General features: G+C 41.8%; 2 protein-coding genes and 1 long non-coding RNA gene across 9 annotated transcripts in view; 2 read left to right on the forward strand and 1 right to left on the reverse strand.

Annotated features, from left to right (window-relative positions):
- Positions 1-963: 963 nt before the first annotated feature.
- LOC135107992 (leukocyte receptor cluster member 8 homolog) lies at positions 964-14891 on the forward strand. Its single transcript, XM_064018511.1, is given in 12 exon segments — positions 964-1147; positions 4315-4520; positions 4915-5972; positions 6312-6429; positions 6626-6876; positions 8072-8338; positions 9213-9492; positions 9894-10061; positions 10204-10369; positions 10878-11085; positions 12326-12389; positions 12391-14891. Coding segments are annotated over 12 exon segments (3057 nt in total). The 5' UTR covers positions 964-978; the 3' UTR covers positions 12493-14891.
- A 146-nt stretch (positions 14892-15037) lies between these two features.
- The window catches only part of LOC135107993 (sodium-dependent nutrient amino acid transporter 1-like), a 22675-nt gene continuing 17207 nt past the window's right edge, over positions 15038-20505 (forward strand). For 4 of the 5 annotated variants that reach the window (XR_010272084.1, XM_064018512.1, XM_064018516.1 and 1 more), the window contains exon 1: positions 19547-20505. This exon is cut by the window's right edge and continues 891 nt beyond it. The gene's annotated coding sequence lies outside the window, so the exon portion shown is untranslated. Of the gene's footprint in view, positions 15694-15935; positions 16106-16774; positions 16918-17279; positions 18056-19546 lie in introns of those variants that run through there. The other variant, XM_064018514.1, reaches the window with a different exon arrangement.
- LOC135107994 (uncharacterized) overlaps positions 18412-20505 on the reverse strand; it is a 38501-nt gene continuing 36407 nt past the window's right edge. For all 3 annotated transcript variants that reach the window (XR_010272087.1, XR_010272088.1, XR_010272086.1), the window contains exon 6: positions 18412-19547. This is a non-coding gene — a long non-coding RNA (uncharacterized LOC135107994). The remainder of the gene's footprint in view (positions 19548-20505) is intronic.

Raw genomic sequence — 20505 nt, forward strand, 5'->3', positions numbered from 1 at the left:
TCAAGCTTAATGCTGGAAACTTATTTGTTTATTTATTTATTTATTTATTTATTTATCTATTTTTTTATTTATTTTTTTTTTTTTGTTTGTTTGTCACAAGCTTGTTATTACACAGCAAATCTCACGGGAACATTTATTTAATCATTATTTCAATGTAACCAACAAATGTTTCGTAAAAGCAGCTGGTGACTGAATTCTTCCTTATGTTAACTTCAATGCCCTGTATAGGCGCATTTTTTTTTCTGTGAACATAAAATACCACATTTTTTTTGCATATTTTTTTTTTTTTTTTTATGTGTAGTGTTCCACAGAATCAGTTCTTTAATGAGTCAAGAAGCAAGCTATTACTGTATTACTTCCTGTTTGTTCCTCGTGTGTGTGTAGGCTGTGTGTGTATTCAAGATTAATGAGGCAACACATGCATAGTCATTTGTGTATACTTGCTATTTCTTTTTGAACACTTTTGTTATCCATTAAAGTGTAATGCTAAGAGTATGGACAAATTACATGTCGAGGGTGCTACTTAGGTATTTGGGTTTCAAAGTTTCGCACTAAAATAATATCATGGGCATATTTGCTTCCGAAATATGTATTTTTATTTATATTTATACATACATTGAAATATATAAGGAATTTTCGGGATATCAAAAAAAATACATTAATCTGACTATAGAAATTTACGAGTGTTGAATAAAGTTGCATTACCTATGGGGGGTCGAGGCTCAACGGTACTCCTTTACGTGATATGAATTTTATTGATATTTTTCTATGTATAGTTATATTTCCAAAGTTTTATTATAGTGAACACGCATGTGCTGAATTGAGTCTTTTTAACGGCTCTATGATATGTTGTTATATTTCTTTTTTCTCTATTTCTTTATTTTTAATTGTGTTCTTTTATTTTTTTTTGTATTTTATTGTTATATTTCCTTGATATTTTATGCTGAAATAGAGTTTGTTTCTGAGAGTTAGTGTTAAATGAAGGTGGCAACACTGACTGGCCCAAAACGACCAGTCGACCACCATCTTGTGCAAAGAGTGAGAAGAAGAGAAAGAGAAAGGATAACACTTCATATTTTTAAGTTCTGTGCCGCTCTGGGAGGACATAAGATCCCAGCAAGACGTCCCACCGGTGCAGAAAGAACTGGTGAATATCCTGGTGCATGTTGTGATGGTGGGATGTGAGAGATAAGGGAGATAATTAGGTTAAATAAACATGGCGCTGTAGTGAACTGGCTGCCTGATGGTAAAAATTCGGCCGTGCGTCGCATTTTCAAGTTTTGTTTGTTCATGTTTGTGTTTCTGGATTGTGTGTGATTATTGTTGTTTGTTTGTGTGATTTTGGTGTTTTGAATTAGATGACTGTGGATATTTTCTCAGAGTGGTAAGGTAAATGTGTTAATTAGTCATTTCGTTTTTTTTTTTTTTTTTTTTCTGTTTGGTGGTAAAATATTGACGAGAAGAGGAAAATTACAAAGAAATAAAGCCACGAGGGGGAGCATTATTAACAAGAAAAAACTGGCATATGAGAGGAAAAGGGAAGGAAATTAGATGACAAAGAAAGGAAATGACAAAAACTGTGATAATGAAATATGCTTTCAAATCACTCCTGCCTCTAGTTGCTCCGGCCCCTAACCCTGGTCACTCCGGCCTCCTTGTTTACTTGTGTAACTATGATAGACACTTTAAATAACATTGGTGGAAAGTAATATTCTTTGCTGTAACATGCTTATTTTTAGCTGTTATCAACATACGTTAACCCGCAAAACATAGATAAAACAGTCAAACTAAAGAAGATAAGTGGTTAAGAGGTGAAGAGCTAAAACATTAAACAAAACTTTAATAAAAAAAAGTTTAAAGTACAGATAAAACAGTTAAACTAAAGAAGTTAAGTGGTTAAAAGGTGAGGAGCTAAATCATTAAACAAAAACACTAACAAAATGTTTAAAACACAGATAAAACCGTGTGGCTAAAAGAAAAGTAAACAGCAAACTAAAAAAAATGATGTGGTTGGTCCACTCAGTCTTGAGCAAGCTTTCAGTAATTGGTCAGTTGTAATCTTATTTTCCTCGTACTTTTTCCATAAATTGATGATGCAACCCTGCATAGAACAATATTTCCATCGCTGATAACGTAACAGCTTTCCATCCTTGACCAGCCGCACCTGGATATGTACGTTCCTGGCTTCTTTGTACAGCAAGGGTATAAGTACATAGAGAGGAATGTGTGCGTTGCTTGCTCTACAGTTTAATCTCCTGTGATATCCTTCTACATCATTATTAGTGTGTGTGCTCTCGCCAAAACCAGCCTGTTCACTTAGCAACCACAGTCCATCTATCCACGTTTCTTCTCCGTACATTAACAAGTCTTTGACTGGCCCAACAGGTGCACAGGATTCTAAATGACAAAGCATTCATTCTCTATGTTCCCCTGGAAAAAATGGAAAGGACATTAACTGCTGTATGTAATTTTGTGTGGGATGATGTTTCACATAAGGCACGGAAAGCCCTTGTGACTGTAACTTTCTCCAGATTGCTTGATTCCAGTGAAATGCACGATCTTGCAATCTAGCTACTGGGAACAGAGTTCTCACTGCTGACCATAAGGCAATTTCAAAGTCCGTAGCAATTTTTTTTGTACTTGACACTTTGGAAGTAGACTCAAGGTAGTGTTTATAACTTTTTTATAATCTTTTTTTTTCATTTTCATGAACAAAAGCATGGATACCAAAAAGCTGCTGGAAAGGTACCTTTCTATTTACTTTGACAATATAAAAAAAAAAAAAGTATGGTCCTACACGCATGCACAGCCAGGGTTTCTGGAGTGACCCGGGTGGAACGTGGGGGAGGCCAGAGTGACTTGTTTCCATGAAATATATGTATACAGGATAATTACATAGGCATACGTACATAGTTCTGGCAGTGTCTGCAGTCATTGATAACATATAGGAAATGCATGGAAACTTGCTTAGGTATCACCAGGTTGGGTTATCTTTGGTTAATGTCTTCAGATAAACACACACACACACACACACACACACACACACACACACACACACACACACACACACACACACACACACACACACACACACACACACACACACACACAGAGAGAGGTTTGAAATATTACTCACTCACACATCTGATACACTTTGCAGTCTGAAAACTTGTAAGACAAAGATCCATGCATTTTTCATTAACTAAGTAATGCCTGAATTTCTCTGCCTATACTTGTGCTGCCACTAATGTGGAGGCACTTGTTGCTGTAGTTTGTTGTCATGTTTATTTATTTATTTTATTTATTTATTTATTTTTATTTATTTATTTTTTTTTTTTTTCATTTTTTGTTTATTTATTCATTCATTTTATTTATTTATTTATTTATTTTATTTTATTATTTTTTTTTTTTTTTTGCATCAATCTTTTTGGTGATGTTTATTCTTCTCAAGTCTTTCCCCACACACAGTGTCAGGTACTCAGTCTTTCCTCGGGTATCCCCTCAGTTACATTGCATCTGGGTACATATGACTGTCGTGTCCTCTCTGTCATTTTAGTTAGAACATGAGAGCATAAGGAAAGGGAAGTTGCAAGAAGCCATCATACCTACACGTGGCAGTCTTTTTAAAACTAATCTATTTCCATTTATCCTTCCTATCCATAAATTTGCTTAATCTTCTAAAGCTTTCAAATGACTTGACAATCTTACATTCTTGTTTCTCTTCATAGATCTCAACTTCACGAAACTTGGACCTGTTATTTCATGTCCTATCCTGATTACCAACCCTGAGGACTTTCTTCCTTTTCTAATCTTTACATTCATGCCTTATAGCAGTTTAAATTACCTCAGTTTTTTTTTTTTTTTTCCTGTTTTTTTTTTTTTTTTTTTTTTTTTTTTTTTTTTTTTTTTTCTCCAACTCGCTCAAGCTTGAATATGTTACTTCTTGCTGTGTGCTGCTTACTCACCCAGAGGAGTTTGTTATTCAGTCATGTCTCTCTGTCCAGATTTGCTCCCCATAGTTGATTCTGCAGTGAACAACAACCTCAGCCCTGACCTTACAGTCTTAACAGCTCTAACCTCAGTCTTAACAGCCCTAACCTCACAGTCTTAACCTAACAACCCTAACCTCACAGTCCTTACATAACAGCCCTAACCTCACAGTCCTTATATAACAGCCCTAACCTCACAGTCTTAACCTAACAGGTCTTACTACACACCCCTAACCTCACAGTCCTAACTTGATAACTGACTGCTAATTTTCTTGCTTATCTAATCCGTCACAGTCACGTCTAAGTCCAAATTTATCTCCCACAGTTGATGCAGCAATGAACAACAACCCACATGGAATGGCAGCCTGGCATGGGGGAGGCAATGCAGCGCAGGGGGGCGGTGGCTGGTTCATGGGACCTTATGGAGGCTACCCCAACACCTACAATGGCCCCCCTGGTCCCCCTGGCCCTCCACAGCAAGGGTGGAATGGATATGGCGGCCCGGGTGGATATGGCCCCTATGGTGGATATGTGAGTAGAGAGAGAGAGAGAGAGGGATGCTTTTTTATTATATATATATATATATATATATATATATATATATATATATATATATATATATATATATATATATATATATATATATATATATTAGTATTATTTTTTTTTTTTTTTTTTTTTTTTTTTTTTTTTTTTTTTGCCATAATATCAGGGTCATATTGCACTGAGAGAGTCATTAATTTATATTTTTTACCTAGAACACTCGGAAAGGGGAAGTGATCACATGTTGAGTCTGAACATCAAAGTCACGCTACACTAAGAGAGAGAGAGAGAGAGGGGGAATGTTGGTTTTACCTGTCCTTAAGTTCATAATGATAGAATTTTTACATTTGCCCTCATAACATTCCCTTTGTACCCTTTCCAGCAATCACCCTGGGCTTATGGCGTGCCCCCAGGAATGCCAGGGCCACCCCAACCACAGGGAGATGGATCCAACACCAACAATAATAATAACAATAACAACAACAATGGCAATAACAATAACAAGAAGAATAACAGCAACAACTCAGTCAGTGACAGCAACCCTCCACTGCCACCTGGCCCACCACCACCTGGCACCCTGAACAAGGGTGAGCAGGGCAAGGGGAATCCTAATAACCAGAAGGGTAATGACAAGGGCCAGGAGAAGGCAGCAGGGAGCAATCAGATGCAGGGATACGTGCAGGATTACAACCACGGCTATAACCAAGGCTACGGGACTGCCTACGGGCAAGGCTATGATGGATTTGGGTACGGGGGTGGCTGGTACGGCCCCCAAGGTCCCCAGGCTCCCCAGCAACCCCCACAGCAGCCGCCCCAGGCGTACCACCAGTCCCCCATGGGTCGCAGTGGTCCCTCCACAGTGTCATCTGGTCCCATCAAGTTCAACCTGCCCAGCAAGAAGGGGCTGGGCTACAGTGCCTTCCAGCAGCAGCAGGGCATGCAGCAGCAGGAACAACAGCAGCAGCAACAGCAGCAGCAGCAGCAACAGCAACAACTCCAGCAGCAACAACAGGAGCAGCAGAAGCAAAATGAACAGCAGCAGCAGCAGCAGCAGCAGCAACAGCAGCAACAACAACAACAAATGCTACAACAGATGCCCCAGCAACAGCAAATGCAGAATATGAACAGCAAGAAAAAGAACAAGAAGAACAAGAACAACATGATCATGTCCAACAACCCGTGGACCAAAATGCAGCACCTGGACAAGCAGGTGCAGCAGCAGATACCCCCACCCCAGGTGTCCCCGCAGCAGCAGCACGACCCCAACAACATGATGAATGAGAAGGAGAACGCTGCGTCTGGCCAGAGTGCAATGAACATCTTCCAGAACAGCGCCGAGAAGCAGAGTCTGATGAACAAGGCTGCTGAGAAGACCTGCCTGAAGGAGATCAAGGGCATGACGGGCCTTGTGGCTACTGGTGACTGGCCTGAGAGCCTCAAGTGAGTACATCAGATGTTCTGGTTGTTTTTGTTCATCAGTTGGTGGGTCTGTTTAGTTGTCATCTTTCCTCTTTATTTCCTGTTTTCTAGTCTCATGTACATCCCTTGATCCAGTTATCTTAGTTTCATTGAGGACATTCTAACAATGGTACCTTTGGGAATGTTCTAAGTTTGTATAAGAAGTGCATGAAAAAAAATGAAATCTGGTTAATTATTTTGACAAGAAAGTGTTAAACCTCAAGTAAAAGAGCTGATGAACATGGTTTTGCATTTTCATCATTCAGGCTTATATGAGGTTTGAGTTTTGTCAATAATACTTCACCTCTCCCTTCTCCTCAGAGCTTACGTGGGGCGCTGCTTTGCCCGCTGCCAGACAGAACTCGACAAAGACCAAGTGGAAATTTGCCTCAAGGGGAAGCTCACCCAGGCAGCAAATAACGGCACTCTGTGGACCAAGGTGAGGGATTGATATGTTTTTCTATGTTCAGGATGAAATTTTCTTTAATCAGAGTTCAAGATCATTTCTATATATTCATTCACAACAACAGTAGGTATATATTTTTACTACATTCTGACTAACAGTACAGATTTTCTGAAGCTTGGAATAGATTAGCACTCAACACTCACTCCAAGTACTTTCAAATACTTTCCAGAACTGGGATGAGGAGTCACTGCCAAGCATACACAGCGAGTCCACCGCTAACCTCCTGTCACACATCAAGAACTGGAACGCCACCAACAACGCCAACAATAACAGCAACAGTGTCGTCAATGGCAGCAGCGGCGGCAGCAACAACAACTCTGCATCTGAGGGCACGCCAAGCCCCGTCAAGACGCCACAGAGCAAGAAGCCAAACTACAAGAAGCAGCACATGTCTCTGGGTTATTCTGTGCACAGCCTGAAGTGAGTATAGCAGCAGTATTGGCCTCTGCCTGCCTTGGCTGCCTGGGGTGTATGTCGGGATTAGAAGTACTGGAATAAGGAGGAATGTTTGGGGAGTATGAAGGTAGGAAGGTTTGGTCATGGTTGTAAGGTGTGAGTGAGAGTTGGTTAAGTGGAATAAGGAAGGAATGTTTTTTGGGGGAGAATGAGAATGGGAAGGTTAGGTTGTGAGGTGAGACTTGGTTAAACAAAGAAAAAGTTAGTTATTGCCACTTGAAGTTGACAGGGAGAAAAGTAGGATAGAAACTGGAGTCAAGTGAGAATTATGAGCTGAGAAGGAAAAAGATTAGAACTGCAGTTTAAAAGAGAAAAGTGACAGGTATGTTCTCCCCCATCTCCACTCCCTGTCAATCCTATTCAACTTGATAATCATTTCACAAGGTTAGATTTTCAGTTTGCACACTACAGATCAGGCAGCCAAACATCCACCAACATTCCTAGGCATTGGAGGATGAATGACAAAGTAGCTTCTCATGGGATGTGTATCAGAGGAGAACCCAAAGCTGTGATCAGAATAGTGTCTAGCATGTGGGAGTAAATAAAGAGTGCTAATTTTACCCATATGCAAACTGTTATGGAAGTATTGATGCTTTGACTCTTGTAAGATTTCCAGATCCTTGTATATTCCCTGTAGATGCCCTATATGTTCTCTCATCTTATATTCCCCTGTGTAGATTTTTCTCAACCTTTTCATCAGTGTCTCATTCATTATAGATCATAGCGTCTTTCCTCACTTGTAATCGTGTAGAGCCTTCCTTAACACACATCCATTGGCCTGTAGATACTCTGTAAGCCTTATCTTACTCATGCCCAGTAGGTTATTCTGAAGCCTTACTCATGCATTGTTCTGTAGAACCTTTTGAAGCCTCATGCATTCTTTAAATCAAGCATTAACTCATAATTCTGCTGTAGATCCCAATTATTCTCCCTTATTAGTAGAACCTTCCCTCATGAACCTCTCACAAAACCTCCCATTTCAAACATCAGTCTCACACCTTCATGAACCTCTCATAAAACCTCTCCTTCAGACACTCCATTCTCACACCTTCCCTCACAAACCTTTCCCACTATAAACATGACTCTTTCACCTTCCCACTTCCAAGACTCTGTTCCTATACCTCCCCTCATCAACTCCCCCCAAAACCTCTCACTTCAGACAGTCTCCAGCCTCACACCTTCCCGTCAGATCCTCGCGCTCCAGGTCACAGTCGAGGTCACGCACTCGATCCAGGTCCTCATCATCCAGGTCGAGATCTCGGTCGCGGTCGCCAGCCTATCGCAGGGCTCGGCGGGACAGCAAGCGCCGTCACTCCTCAGGGTCGGAGGAAGAGAACAAGGGGTACATCAGGCTGAGCAATAAGCGAGGCCGCAGTCCCTTTGTCGGGCGAGGACGAGGCAACAAAAAGATGAAGGGAAAGAACAAGTCAGTGGGGCGCTGTGGTGTGGTGTTGTGTTGTGTTGCTCTGTTCCATCCCTGGGCCACACTTGACAATTTATTTTTTGCTTTTCCATTTTATTTTACTTGTTTGTTTTTGCTTATTTATAAATTTCTCTCTCTCTCTCTCTCTCTCTCTCTCTCTCTCTCTCTCTCTCTCTCTCTCTCTCTCTCTCTCTCTCTCTCTCTCTCTCTCTCTCTCTCTCTCTCTCTCTCTCTCTCAAATCTGCATGCATTTGTAATATTGTGGCCAAACTTTTTTTTTTTTTTTCTCCCCTCATCCTGTTATTGTGTGTATTCTGCTGTAGTGTGTGCTGTTTTTTTTTTTTTTTTTTTTTTTTTTTTTTTTTTTTTTTTTTTTTTTTTTTTTCTCCCCTCATCCTGTTATTGTGTGTATTCTGCTGTAGTGTGTGCAGTGGAGTTGTCTGTATCATTGGCCTTAAAGATTTTTCCATTGAAAGCTGCTGTCATTTCTCAATTTTTGAACAAGGACCAGATTTTTAAAGTTGCAGTTAGACACATTATGTTGGTCTTTATTTGTTTACTCAAGTGATACAAGTTTGTATGTTTTTTAGTCATCATTTCAGTGAAGGGAATGTGAAGCTCTAATGTATGTCTTTTGAGTTCTTATCACTCCAAAACTGCACATCCCAAGTCATGGTTTATCGTATGCTGTAGTCTTTTTTTATATACAGGTTAGGGAAGGTAGGGATGTGAAACAAGTTAAATGACTAGTTATAGATAAATCTTAGCCTGTTCCACATCACTGGCCTTGTTCTTCTGTTAGTAATCACATCACCCTCAGACAGTTCCAAATCTCCGCTATCTCCCCAAACTCACTCCTCATTCCTGGCCTCCACAGTCGCACCGAGTCACACTTCTACTCCAAGCACGGGCGGATGAACCTGGACCCGGAGTTCAGCACATCGGAGCGGCTGCAGAAGAGGGCAGCTCGCTTCAGTGGTGGGCTGGACATGGGGCCGCCCAGGAAGAAGAAGCCACTCAACATCACCAAGACCATCAGCAACACCAAGCTGCTCAACAACTCCTTCACCATTGATGGGGACGACATTGACTGGAGCTCCATCCACATCGTCGGCACCTCCACTGCCCTGGAGAAGAACTACCTGCGGCTGACAGCGGTGAGTCCCTCAGGAAGCTGCTCTCAGGTGCCTAGAGTTTGTGGTTGTGGATTCAGCTCATGATCTGCCACAGAGGAAGGCATTGATGGGGCAGGATGCTTGTACATTTTCAAGGTTTTTTTTTTTTATTTTATTTTATTTATTTTTCTCTCTCTCTCTCTCTCTCTCTCTCTCTCTCTCTCTCTCTCTCTCTCTCTCTCTCTCTCTCTCTCTCTCTCTCTCTCTCTCTCTCTCTCTCTCTCTCTCTCTCTCTCTCTCTCTCTCTCTCTCTCTCTCTCTCTCTCTCTCTCTCTCTCTCCCACTATTTTCCTTCAATACACACTCAGCCATCTTTGTCCATTTTTAATTTCTATCAAAGCCATTGTTATTACTCTTCCTCCTCCTCTTCCTTCTCCGTGCAGGCCCCAGACCCATCAACGGTGAGGACAGTGGACACACTCAAGAAGTCGCTGGAGCACATCAAGCGTCAGTGGGTCAAGAACCAGGACTACCGGTATGCGTGTGACCAACTCAAGTCCCTGAGGCAGGACCTGACCATCCAGGGTGTCAGGAATGAATTCACTGTACAGGTAAGCCATTGCACAACTAATGAATAACATTTGTGGTAATTGTTTGAAGGACTCCATGTGATTTAGGTTCTGAGTCCCAGTCGTTATGTTTTTTCATACTTCTCTCTTTGGAAGTACCCTTAATGTATCTCTTCCCTGGCAGGTGTATGAGACACATTCCAGGATAGCGTTGGAGAAGGGAGACCACGAGGAGTTCAACCAGTGCCAGAGTCAGCTGAAGCAACTCTACTCAGAGGTTGGGGGTGAGAACGCCCTCGAGTTCGTGGCCTACAGACTCCTCTACTACATCTTTACCAAGAACACATTAGGTATGCCCTGCCTTGCTTCTTTGTGTAGTTGTGGTGCTGATACCAAATTGCTCATTCTGTTTTCTGCTTCTGCAGCTCAAATTATTTTTTGTTAACCCAGTGTTCTTTCTGAAGTTGATTTAGTATGCACATTTTATCCCCAAACTATCAGAGTGCTGCTTTCTTAGCTTTTGGTCAGCTTTTCATCACCATTCTCATTTTAAGACCGATATTTTGAAACACTTATGTGCTCCACCTCCACTATATTCAAAAAGCTCCAGTTGAAGTGACTAAGGTTTTTAATGGTGTTTCTGTGTTCTAGTGATAAGTTTACAATATTTCTACATTACTTGCAGAGAACCCAGCTAATCATCTCTGTGACCTTTGGAATTAGTGGTGAGGGAGCAAAGAATTTTTTAATGTGCCTTAGTCCTTCATTGTGTGCATCTCTTGACCTCAGGCTGTCAGAGTGCCCAGTCAGTTACTCTTACTGATCTATGTAAGTCTCTCACTGTGCACATCTCGTCAGACATCACCTCCCTCATGGCCGGCCTGTCCAGTGAGCAAAAAGAGAACGAGTGCATCAGCTTCTCCCTCAAGCTGCGCGCCGCCTGGTCGCTGGGGAATTACCACCGCTTCTTTAAGCTGTACCGCATTGCCCCCAAGATGGCAGGCTACCTCGTTGACTGGTTTGCTGACAGGGAGAGGAGGCAGGCTCTCAGGGCAATGCTTAAAGGGTTTGTATTCCATGGTAACCTGTTTGAAATACTACTAATTACACTCAGTTTGTTGATATTTCTACTTGCCTCAAAGCTCACAAGTTTGCATTCATGCATTCTTTGGCAAGGTGAATTTTTTTTTCATTGCCAAAGTCTTACTTACTCTCTTGCTGTAAAGTTTAGTAGAGATCTGATTTACATCAAAATAAACAGTTATTAGAGAGTTATGATAGCCAAACTTTATTTGATTATGTATAACTTTTCCTCTTGTGAAGTGTTTGTTGTAACATGAGATTTGTTCATTTGTTATTAGCAGCTGCTGTAATCAATCCAGTGCTTTCTCTTGTGATATTTCTTATTCAGATACCAATCATTGATTATTTTTATAGTATTCACATAATATAGTTTTTTCACCATCTGTTGATTTCTTACTTCTAAGTCATCTTTCATGTTAAGATTGCATTCATCAGAAAATCTTCATTCTGACTTACCAACTGTTACATTCCATGTTGTGATATTCTCTCCTCAGCCTCCTCCACTTCATATCATTCATGTACCTTTTTCTTATTATACAGGTGTTTAGAGGACAAACAGATGGGAACACACACACACACACACACACACACATTTGGTGCCAAGTAGTTTCCCTAACCGTTAGCCTTTGGGTGTAGTAAGCACTCATTCTCAAACACTTACTCTTTTAAAGAATAACTTGGTATCCTTTCTGGCGGTTCCATTTGATGGAGCACCAATCACACCAGCTGAGATGTCATGTGTCCTCAGTGATTGAAATTCTGTCCAAAAAAATAAAATCTGTAGCAGGAATTTGAGTGAGTTCATCGTCTGGAGGCTAAAGGTCAAGAGGCACACATACAGACATTCTTCATAATAATACACTTCTGCCTTGCCTACTGATGACATGCATTGCTCTCTACTTGAGTCCAGTATTATTCATACCTCTAGAGTTTGCTAATTTAACTGTCCTATTTATTTTTAGTCCAATATCTTTAAGGTACTGTGGATATACTGGATATTTTTTATTCCAACACTTTTGAGACTCTTACTCATCAATAATGTGCTTTTCTTTCCAGGGATTTTATATTTATTTCATGATATGGAAAGTGAGTATGCTAGTAGTTGTTATTTCAGAAGCAGTGGCAGCAGACATTGATTGCTGCTGTCCTGTTTAGTCTTCATAAGCTGCACAAGAAGAGGAGCGAGTGCAGTTACTTAATCTTGTCTTCTTGTTTCCCTATAGCTATCGGCCGGGTAGTCTAGATGTCAGTTTTATTAGGTCGGAGTTGGCACTCGGGACTCAAGAGGGAGTGGCAGAAATTTGAGAGTGCCGTGAGCTTGGTGTATACCGACGCGACAAAGACTAAAATCGACTGCAAACAATCTTCTGCTGAAGCCCCAGCAAGCTAGGAACTCTAGTGAAACATGGAGGACAGTTGTACAAAATTTTATCATGCCTGAAACAGGGCAAAAGTGACAAGTGCCCCTTCAAAAGGCTAGTTACAAGGGTGGGGTGTGTGTATGTATGTGTGATGTTGATGGTTGTCTGGTGTGCAAAGTGAATATAACCAAAGAACCTTAATTTGGACGGTGTTCATGGAGTCGCTGAAGAAATTTCCTCTTCTGAGCTGTGAAAACTGACCTATTCACTGAACCTTTGCTGGGATATTGTCAAGTGGACATTTTTTTGATGGAAGCACAGAAGTCAGTTCATGTACATAGCGTTAGTTGGTTTGCAGTTAAGCGCTGGCGATGAGAGTTGTTCAAACACACCTTACCAAAAGTTGAAAACTGAGCCTTTGGGAAGCCATGAACTGTGGTTGGCTTTCTTGATGCTGTGAAAAGCAAGATTCCTTTCAAGCTTAAGTCTGTGAACAATCCTGTTGCTTGGGCTGTACTGGAGTGCACAATCCATCTGCACCACATTTCTTTCTCTATCCTTTACTCTCTTAGAACTAAAGCTATTTGATTATAGTTCATTTGTGCACTTCATTCTTCCTGTCACTTGTAGGATCAAGACAAGTCAGGCATGCATCACGCTTTCCTCTCACTACTTCATCGTGAACCACCATGCCATAGCCATCCTCACCAGCACCATCAACACCACTAAACAGAAGACTTCAGCAAGCTGGTGATTGGTCACATGCACATCAGTAAGAGCATCAACATCTTCAGGAACCATCTACATCAGGTAGTAGAGAGTTACACAGTGCACAAAGTGTAGGAAGATTGCAAACAGTGAGCAAAGCAAGTGTAGCATCAGAGGGACATCTCAACTTGTCTCTGTCTTCACGGCAACTCGGGATCTTCAATTCGTAAAGGGTCTGCACGACGCCTCAGGATCTTCACCACAACAGAAGAGGGTGGAAGCTGGGCCTGCCCTGTACAGTGGTTAAATAAGTTTCAGGTACCACTTCCTTTACTTCACACAGGATTGGGATACAAGACACCAAGCAAACTCAGCCACAAGATGGACAGTCAGCACCCTAGTGAGGTTCTGCATCCCCATTAATCGGTCTTCTTCCTGTTTCCTTGCCTCTCTTTCTCATTCATCATCATGTAGATGGTAGTGCCAACCCTTTATGGTTCAAGTAGCAGGATTCACAGTGAAGATTGTTGAAAGGAAGTGTGCCAGTGTGCCTTAGGACTCTGAAAACAGGCCTGAGACTGGCTGCCATATAGAACTGAGGAATCTTGAAGTGTGAGCAGAGATGTTAACCAGGGGAGGGAGAAGTGACTGGTGGCTTCGAGATGTTTGCACTGGAAGCCCATCTCGGTGGGTTTTCTGGTGTGATGCCTGGAAGACCAACGAAGACTTGAAGACAGTTTGCACCTTAGTGGTGTGAGAGTTGCAGAGACTGGAGTGTTGGCATGCAGCGTGGGGAGTGTCGCCACCAGGTTTCCCCGAGTCCCCAGTGCATCTCCCTCAAGCAGAGCAGTGGGCAGTGGTAGCTTGCTGCTGCTCTCTGCTCATGTTGTAATGTTATGGAACATTAGCTTGTTCCCAGGTTTATCCAGCATTGTTCCAGCCTGTAGCAGCACAAATGCAGCTCACCAGCATCCAGAAGTGTTCCAGTACCAAGAGACCAGCCGTTCCCGTTTCCAGCTGATTGGCGTTCCAGGGCAGTGTAGCAGTCTACGTCATCGTCCCAGTTGTTCCAGCACAGCAGCCGTGGCCGTCAGTTATTCAGCATCCTGGAGACCCTTCCCCACACACCACACCTTCCTAGCGGTGGCAGTACAGTTCCCTGGCCACCCTGTCCCCCAGGGAGGCTCTGCAGGTGGTTGATGAACCACATGCAACTTTACCTTTTTCTTTTTGTCCTGTAGCCATCATTTTGTTGGTTTCTCTCACCTTTTTCACAAGTTTTCTTCTACACCAAGAGTAGACACGCCACCCTCCCTGAAGCACTTGGTGTGGTTCAGAATGTGTACATAATGTACAAAAATTGGCTTTGCCTAACTTAATCTTCTATAATGACTTTATCTGCCTAGGAAGTATGTTGATGTGTGTGGACTCCAGCTCATGGGTGTCCTTACATGTCAGAATTTTTCATGCATATGAACATTACTTCCATTCAAGATGGGCAAGTCATCTTTCTTATTTAACTTATATATTAATATTAAGTACAAATTTTCTTGTAGATATAGACAAGCAAGATTTACTGGTAACCCTTTCTTTCTGTTATTTATTTTCATAATGAAGCAGCTCTACATTATTTTCAAAGATGCTGTGAAGGGTGTTCTCGACTGAAGAGTTTAAAAAGATATTTTGTAAAAAAAAATACTCAATAAATATTGAAGAGAGATTTTTCTTGCATTTATCCTACATTGGGAGTGAGTGGACATGACTGAGTTCATGACCAGCTAATGCAGGTGTTAACCACCCAGATGTCCAACATTAAGGGATGCATTATTTAAAGCTGTCACTGTACTGAAGACATATGTACCAGATTGTGGTTATTCCTTGGATAACATCAACATGGCAGCAGGAAAGTGCGTAGTTGAGGGTTTTAAGGCAGTGAGCTGGTTGGTGCCTGTCCTTGTCATTCACTGTTGGATGTGTTGGTGGCTGGAAGCACCAATACCTGAAATGGCACCAAGTGAGGGTCACTTCACTACACACTGAGGCCCTCAGAGGAGTCCATCACCTAAGAGAGGGAGGCAGGGGAAGACTTTATCAGCCATGGAGACCCACAGAACATCAGGAAAACCTCAGGTGAGAGATACCATCAATGATTAAACAGTTGTTTTGTTATTACTATTTATTTTATTATTTTTTACATGCATATATGCATGTGTGTGTGTGTGTGTGGCAAAGGAGGGAAAGTAGTGGTTGCAGCCATGTACTGTGCATCACTCCAGAGCTTGTTCTCTCTCTCTCTCTCTCTCTCTCTCTCTCTCTCTCTCTCTCTCTCTCTCTCTCTCTCTCTCTCTCTCTCTCTCTCTCTCTCTCTCCACAGGTTCCTGACACTGAAGGAGCTCATAGCAGGGATGAAGCAGGACAAGGTGGTGGCGGTGAGTGGCAAAGGCATGGCGCGAGCAGGGTAGGACATGGTGCACCTGCCTTACAAAGTCCTCTTCTACCCAAGGAACTACATGCTCAATCTTGTGAGACCCAGTACTGCTCATGTCTTCTTGCAGTTCACTTTTCATGTAGTAAATAGGAATGTAGGTATTTTAGGTTATCATTACATTTTATAGTTTTAGGAAAGATTTAATAAGTGTGGTGGTGTGTGTGTGTGTGTATGTGTGATGGGATGGTATGTGGGGTTAGAGTGAACTGCATATGTTACATTGCAGCATGCCTGTGTGTCTATCCTGATACACTGATTGGTCCTCCCTCATCACAGGGCAACATAGTGTACGTGAACTTCAGGCACCACGAAGATTTCAGCCGCCTGGACAAGCTGGGCATGGGCATGGCTGGCTGCATGGTCCTGGTATGCTAAGGGAAGGTCTTCAAGGGCACCATAGGAAGGACCATATTCTGAAACACTTCTGCACTACTGTTACATGTGTGGTAGGTAGACTGATAAATGATAGGTGCATTTTGTGTATGAATGAATGAGGAATGTTATCAATGAGGGTTAGTGTCTATAGTGTAAAGTGTTGATGTTAGTAATGACAGTTAATTGCTTCTAGTCTAAAGTGTTCTTTTTTGTATCTAATGTGAATTAATTGCCCATAGTCTAAAGTGTTGATGTTCGAGTGACTAATGTTGGAAGCTTTTGTGTGTCCCTTCAAGAAAGGAGTTGTGAGAGTAGTGAAAAATTGTATAGTTTTGTCATTGAAGCTCAAAATGCTTGCCATACAATTTTATCATCTCAGTCTTCTGTAAATCACATCCATTCCTCCCCACATACATGCCACTTAGTACATCTCATTTCATCACCTCAGTTTTTCAGCTAATCTCCCTTTCCAGTCTGTGCCTCCAGCTAATCTCCTTTTCCAGTTTGTGCCTCCAGCTAATCTCCCTTTCTAGTCTGTGCCTCCAGCTAATCTCCTTTTCCAGTTTGTACCTCCAGCTAATCTTTACCAGTCCGTGCCTCCAGCTAATCTTAACCAGTCTGTGGCTCCAGCTAATCTTTACCAGTCTTTGCCTCCAGCTAATCTCCTTTTCAAATCTATAGCATATCTCATTTCACCACCAGCTGATCTTCCTTTTCACTCTGTGCCTGTGTGTCTCCAGGCAGCCAAGGTGATCCATAGTGCTGTGTTCCTGGGCTGCCGAGGAGTTTGGGCTCATTGGCTCAGTGGAGTGGACCAAGCAGTTTGGGAAGCTACTGGAGAGCAGTTCTGTCAGCCACCTCAGGGTTGACATCGTTGTGAATGGTGAGTGGGGGAGATGTCAAAGATGCTGTCTGTCATCATGACTGTAGAGACTAAATATTCTTTTTGTAGGAGCCCTTGCTCATATCATACTTCAAGTGTAATTGAAACTCCCCACAACTAGCTGGGCTTCAAGTTTGACACTGAATAACTGACATGGGTTTACTTGTTTCTGTAATATTTTCTTATAAACATAAATGGTATACAAATCCAGTGGTATAACAGTATATATATGCACTAAAATTCATACATATATCTATCAAAGGAACAAAGGAGATCAACTCATTTTTCATTTAATATCCCTTTATTAACTAAGGAACAAAGAAAATTGACTCGTGTTCCATAATGTTGTTTTATGTTGGCAGGAAACTACAGCTTGAGGGTTAGAGCATCCCCATTCCTGCATGATGCATCAATGTGAAGCACTGCCAAGGTGAGGCCGCTGCTGCTGGGCGCCTCAGATAATGAAAGACAAAGGACAGCAAATATCTTAGTTAAGTAGAGATAATTGGACAAAGGAGGACAGTTATTTTGGTTATAGATGTACTCTTAATCATTTATTGGCTCCAGTGTAGTGTCCAGATGTCAAATCTCACTTCCAAACCATGTGTAGCTCTGATACAAATGAAGCCCAAAGAGTTTTAGCCTTGATGTAACAAAGGATAAAGAGGGCAAATATTTTGGTTAAGATGATGTGCTCTTTAATCATTTATTAGGTGTATTGTAATTATATCATTCATTAGGTCTATTGTGTTTGGCCAGACATCAATGCTCACTTCTGAACCTTATGCAGCCCAGATAGGTAATAGCCTCAAAAGTTAGTTATAACAACACAACTACCAACTGTAAACAAGCTTCAGGTTTAGAATAAAGCAAGTTTTATTTAATATTAAGGAAATTCATCTTTGTTGCAAGTAGGTGAAGGAATTAAATGATGCTCTTTATTTAGACAGGTGAAGGAATTAAGTGATGGTCTTTATTCCAGATACCAAATCCAGACCAGAGTGAGATGGAGGCTGGGCATGCCACAAACTACAACACCTGAATCCTGTGGCAGCCAGACCCAGCGCACCCTGTCAAGCCAGAGTGAGGAACCTGGGGATTTTGAGTGTCTTCTGCACTGCTTTTCATAGCTGTCAAGGTATTTCCCTTGTAACACTGCACTGTCGCTCCTGGCTGTAGGAGAGGGGGGGCTTGGTGGGGGCAGCGACCGCAAGTGCCCCCCACCTCTCTCTCTCTCTCCACAGACCCACAGTATCCCCCACCTCTCTCTCTCTCTCTCTCTCTCTCTCTCTCTCTCTCTCTCTCTCTCTCTCTCTCTCTCTCTCTCTCTCTCTCTCTCTCTCTCTCTCACAGACCCACAGTATGTCATCCACAGTATGTTTATGAACCAGTCACTCCCCAGTCTCTCCCTCAACACATTATCACCACTAAAATCTTCATAGCTTTTGTATCTCTCTCTCTCTCTCTCTCTCTCTCTCTCTCTCTCTCTCTCTCTCTCTCTCTCTCTCTCTCTCTCTCTCTCTCTCTCTCTCTCTCTCTCTCTCTCTCTCTCTCTCTCTCTCTCTCTCTCCACAGACCCACAGTATGTCATCCACAGTATGTTTATGAACCAGTCACTTCCCAGTCTCTCCCTCAACACATTATCACCACTAAAATCTTCATAGCTTTTCTCTCTCTCTCTCTCTCTCTCTCTCTCTCTCTCTCTCTCTCTCTCTCTCTCTCTCTCTCTCTCTCTCTCTCTCTCTCTCTCTCTCTCTCTCTCTCTCCCCCCCCCTAACACTCAATGACTACTGTATCCTACATCTGCTTGATGGATTGTGATTATATCAACACTCACAGTTACCACTGCATACCTGTTCCTCCCTCCCACTCCCTCCTAATAATTCTTCACAAGTGGTCACACATTAGAACCTTCCTTCCTTCCTCTCTCTCTCTCTCTCTCTCTCTCTCTCTCTCTCTCTCTCTCTCTCTCTCTCTCTCTCTCTCTCTCTCTCTCTCTCTCTCTCTCTCTCTCTCTCTCTCACATTTTTTTCTTTTTCTTTTTACTTCCTTTACATGATGATTTTATGACCTCCATCTCCTTGGTCCTATCTATACAACCTTCCTGTTTCAGTTGGTTTCTATTATGTATAATCCCTCTCTCTCTAGCCTTCTGTATCTCTCTCTGCCTACCACACATCCATTTTTTATCTCCATCACACACCCTTCCTCTGTTATGTCTGCAGCCATGTACTCCTCACCCCAAACAGCAAAAATTCATGTGCCTGACTGACAGATGCCCTGGAGGGTTTTGAGGAGCAACAGTGACCAGCAGATGTACTCTTGTTGGTCTTGGTGTTCATGGGCCTGACAGACAGATGCCCTGGAGAGTTTTGAGGAGCAACAGTGACCAGCAGATGTACTTTTGTTGGTCTTGGTGATGTGAGGCAAGTGTGGCCCAGTGTAGTGGATGGGATGATTGCTTTATTTACCACAGCATCTTTCTGCCACCAAAGCTGTGTGTATCCAAAATTAATTAATCTCCATGCATTTGTGGAAAGATCTTTCTTGCAGCCACTTAGAAGTCTTGGTGGTTTGTAGAAGTCTTGTTGGTTTGTAGAAGTTAGTAAGATGTGTTCACGTTTTGCTTCCTGAAATAAAAAATAAAATTGATAAAATGTAACATGTCATTTTTATTACTTGAACACTTCCCTACTTCCTCCTAACCTAAAGAATGTGTATATCAGTAAACAGTTGATAAAACAGGTATTATTTATAAACAGACAACAACCACATCAACCAGGTATAATATATGGCAGCTTCAATCTGATGCACACTTTAATATCTTGATAAACCAGCACACTGAATAACTAAAGCATCCCACCGTGCATTACATACAGGGGACAAACTTCACAATACTTCCTCGATTGTTCCTCCCTGACATTCTCTACAGTACAACCTACCTACTCCCTCTTGTGCCTATCCACCTCTTCTACCTGTATGATGTCAGTTAACTTTTACATGACATACACATTTACAATATATGCCTGCCACCAAGATAATTACTGTACAACACTTGCTTAATAGATATTAACACCTATCACTGCAAAGCTGTTCATTCCTTCCTTCTGATACTCTTCACAAGTGGTCTCTCTCTCTCTCTCTCTCTCTCTGGATGGTCCAAGGGAAGAGTTACAACTATTTCCCCACCACTAATATAGTACAAAGCCATCCCATCCTCCCTCACACTGTCAGTACTTGAACAGACACTTTCCTCTGGTTCTCTTTAACATATCAAGATGACAGGGGAATAAGATAATATGGCAAATTGGAGAATAAGATCACAATGACGAATATGATGATACAATGACATGGCAAATAGAAGATGACATGACAAATAGGAGAATAAAATGATTTGGCAAATAGAAGAATAAGATGATATGACGCACAGGTGGTGATTACGATGACATGACAAATAGTACGAGAATATAGTGAACCGTGTAAAATAGTAGGAGCTTCAGGTAAAGGAAATATGCTAGTTGTGAGAATGGAAGGACAATGCAATGAGTGAGAGAGAAGCAAAAGTAAAACTGCAATAAAGAAGACACG

This window comes from Scylla paramamosain, chromosome 16 (genome assembly GCF_035594125.1).
Source record: "Scylla paramamosain isolate STU-SP2022 chromosome 16, ASM3559412v1, whole genome shotgun sequence".
NCBI classification, from domain to species: domain Eukaryota; kingdom Metazoa; phylum Arthropoda; class Malacostraca; order Decapoda; family Portunidae; genus Scylla; species Scylla paramamosain.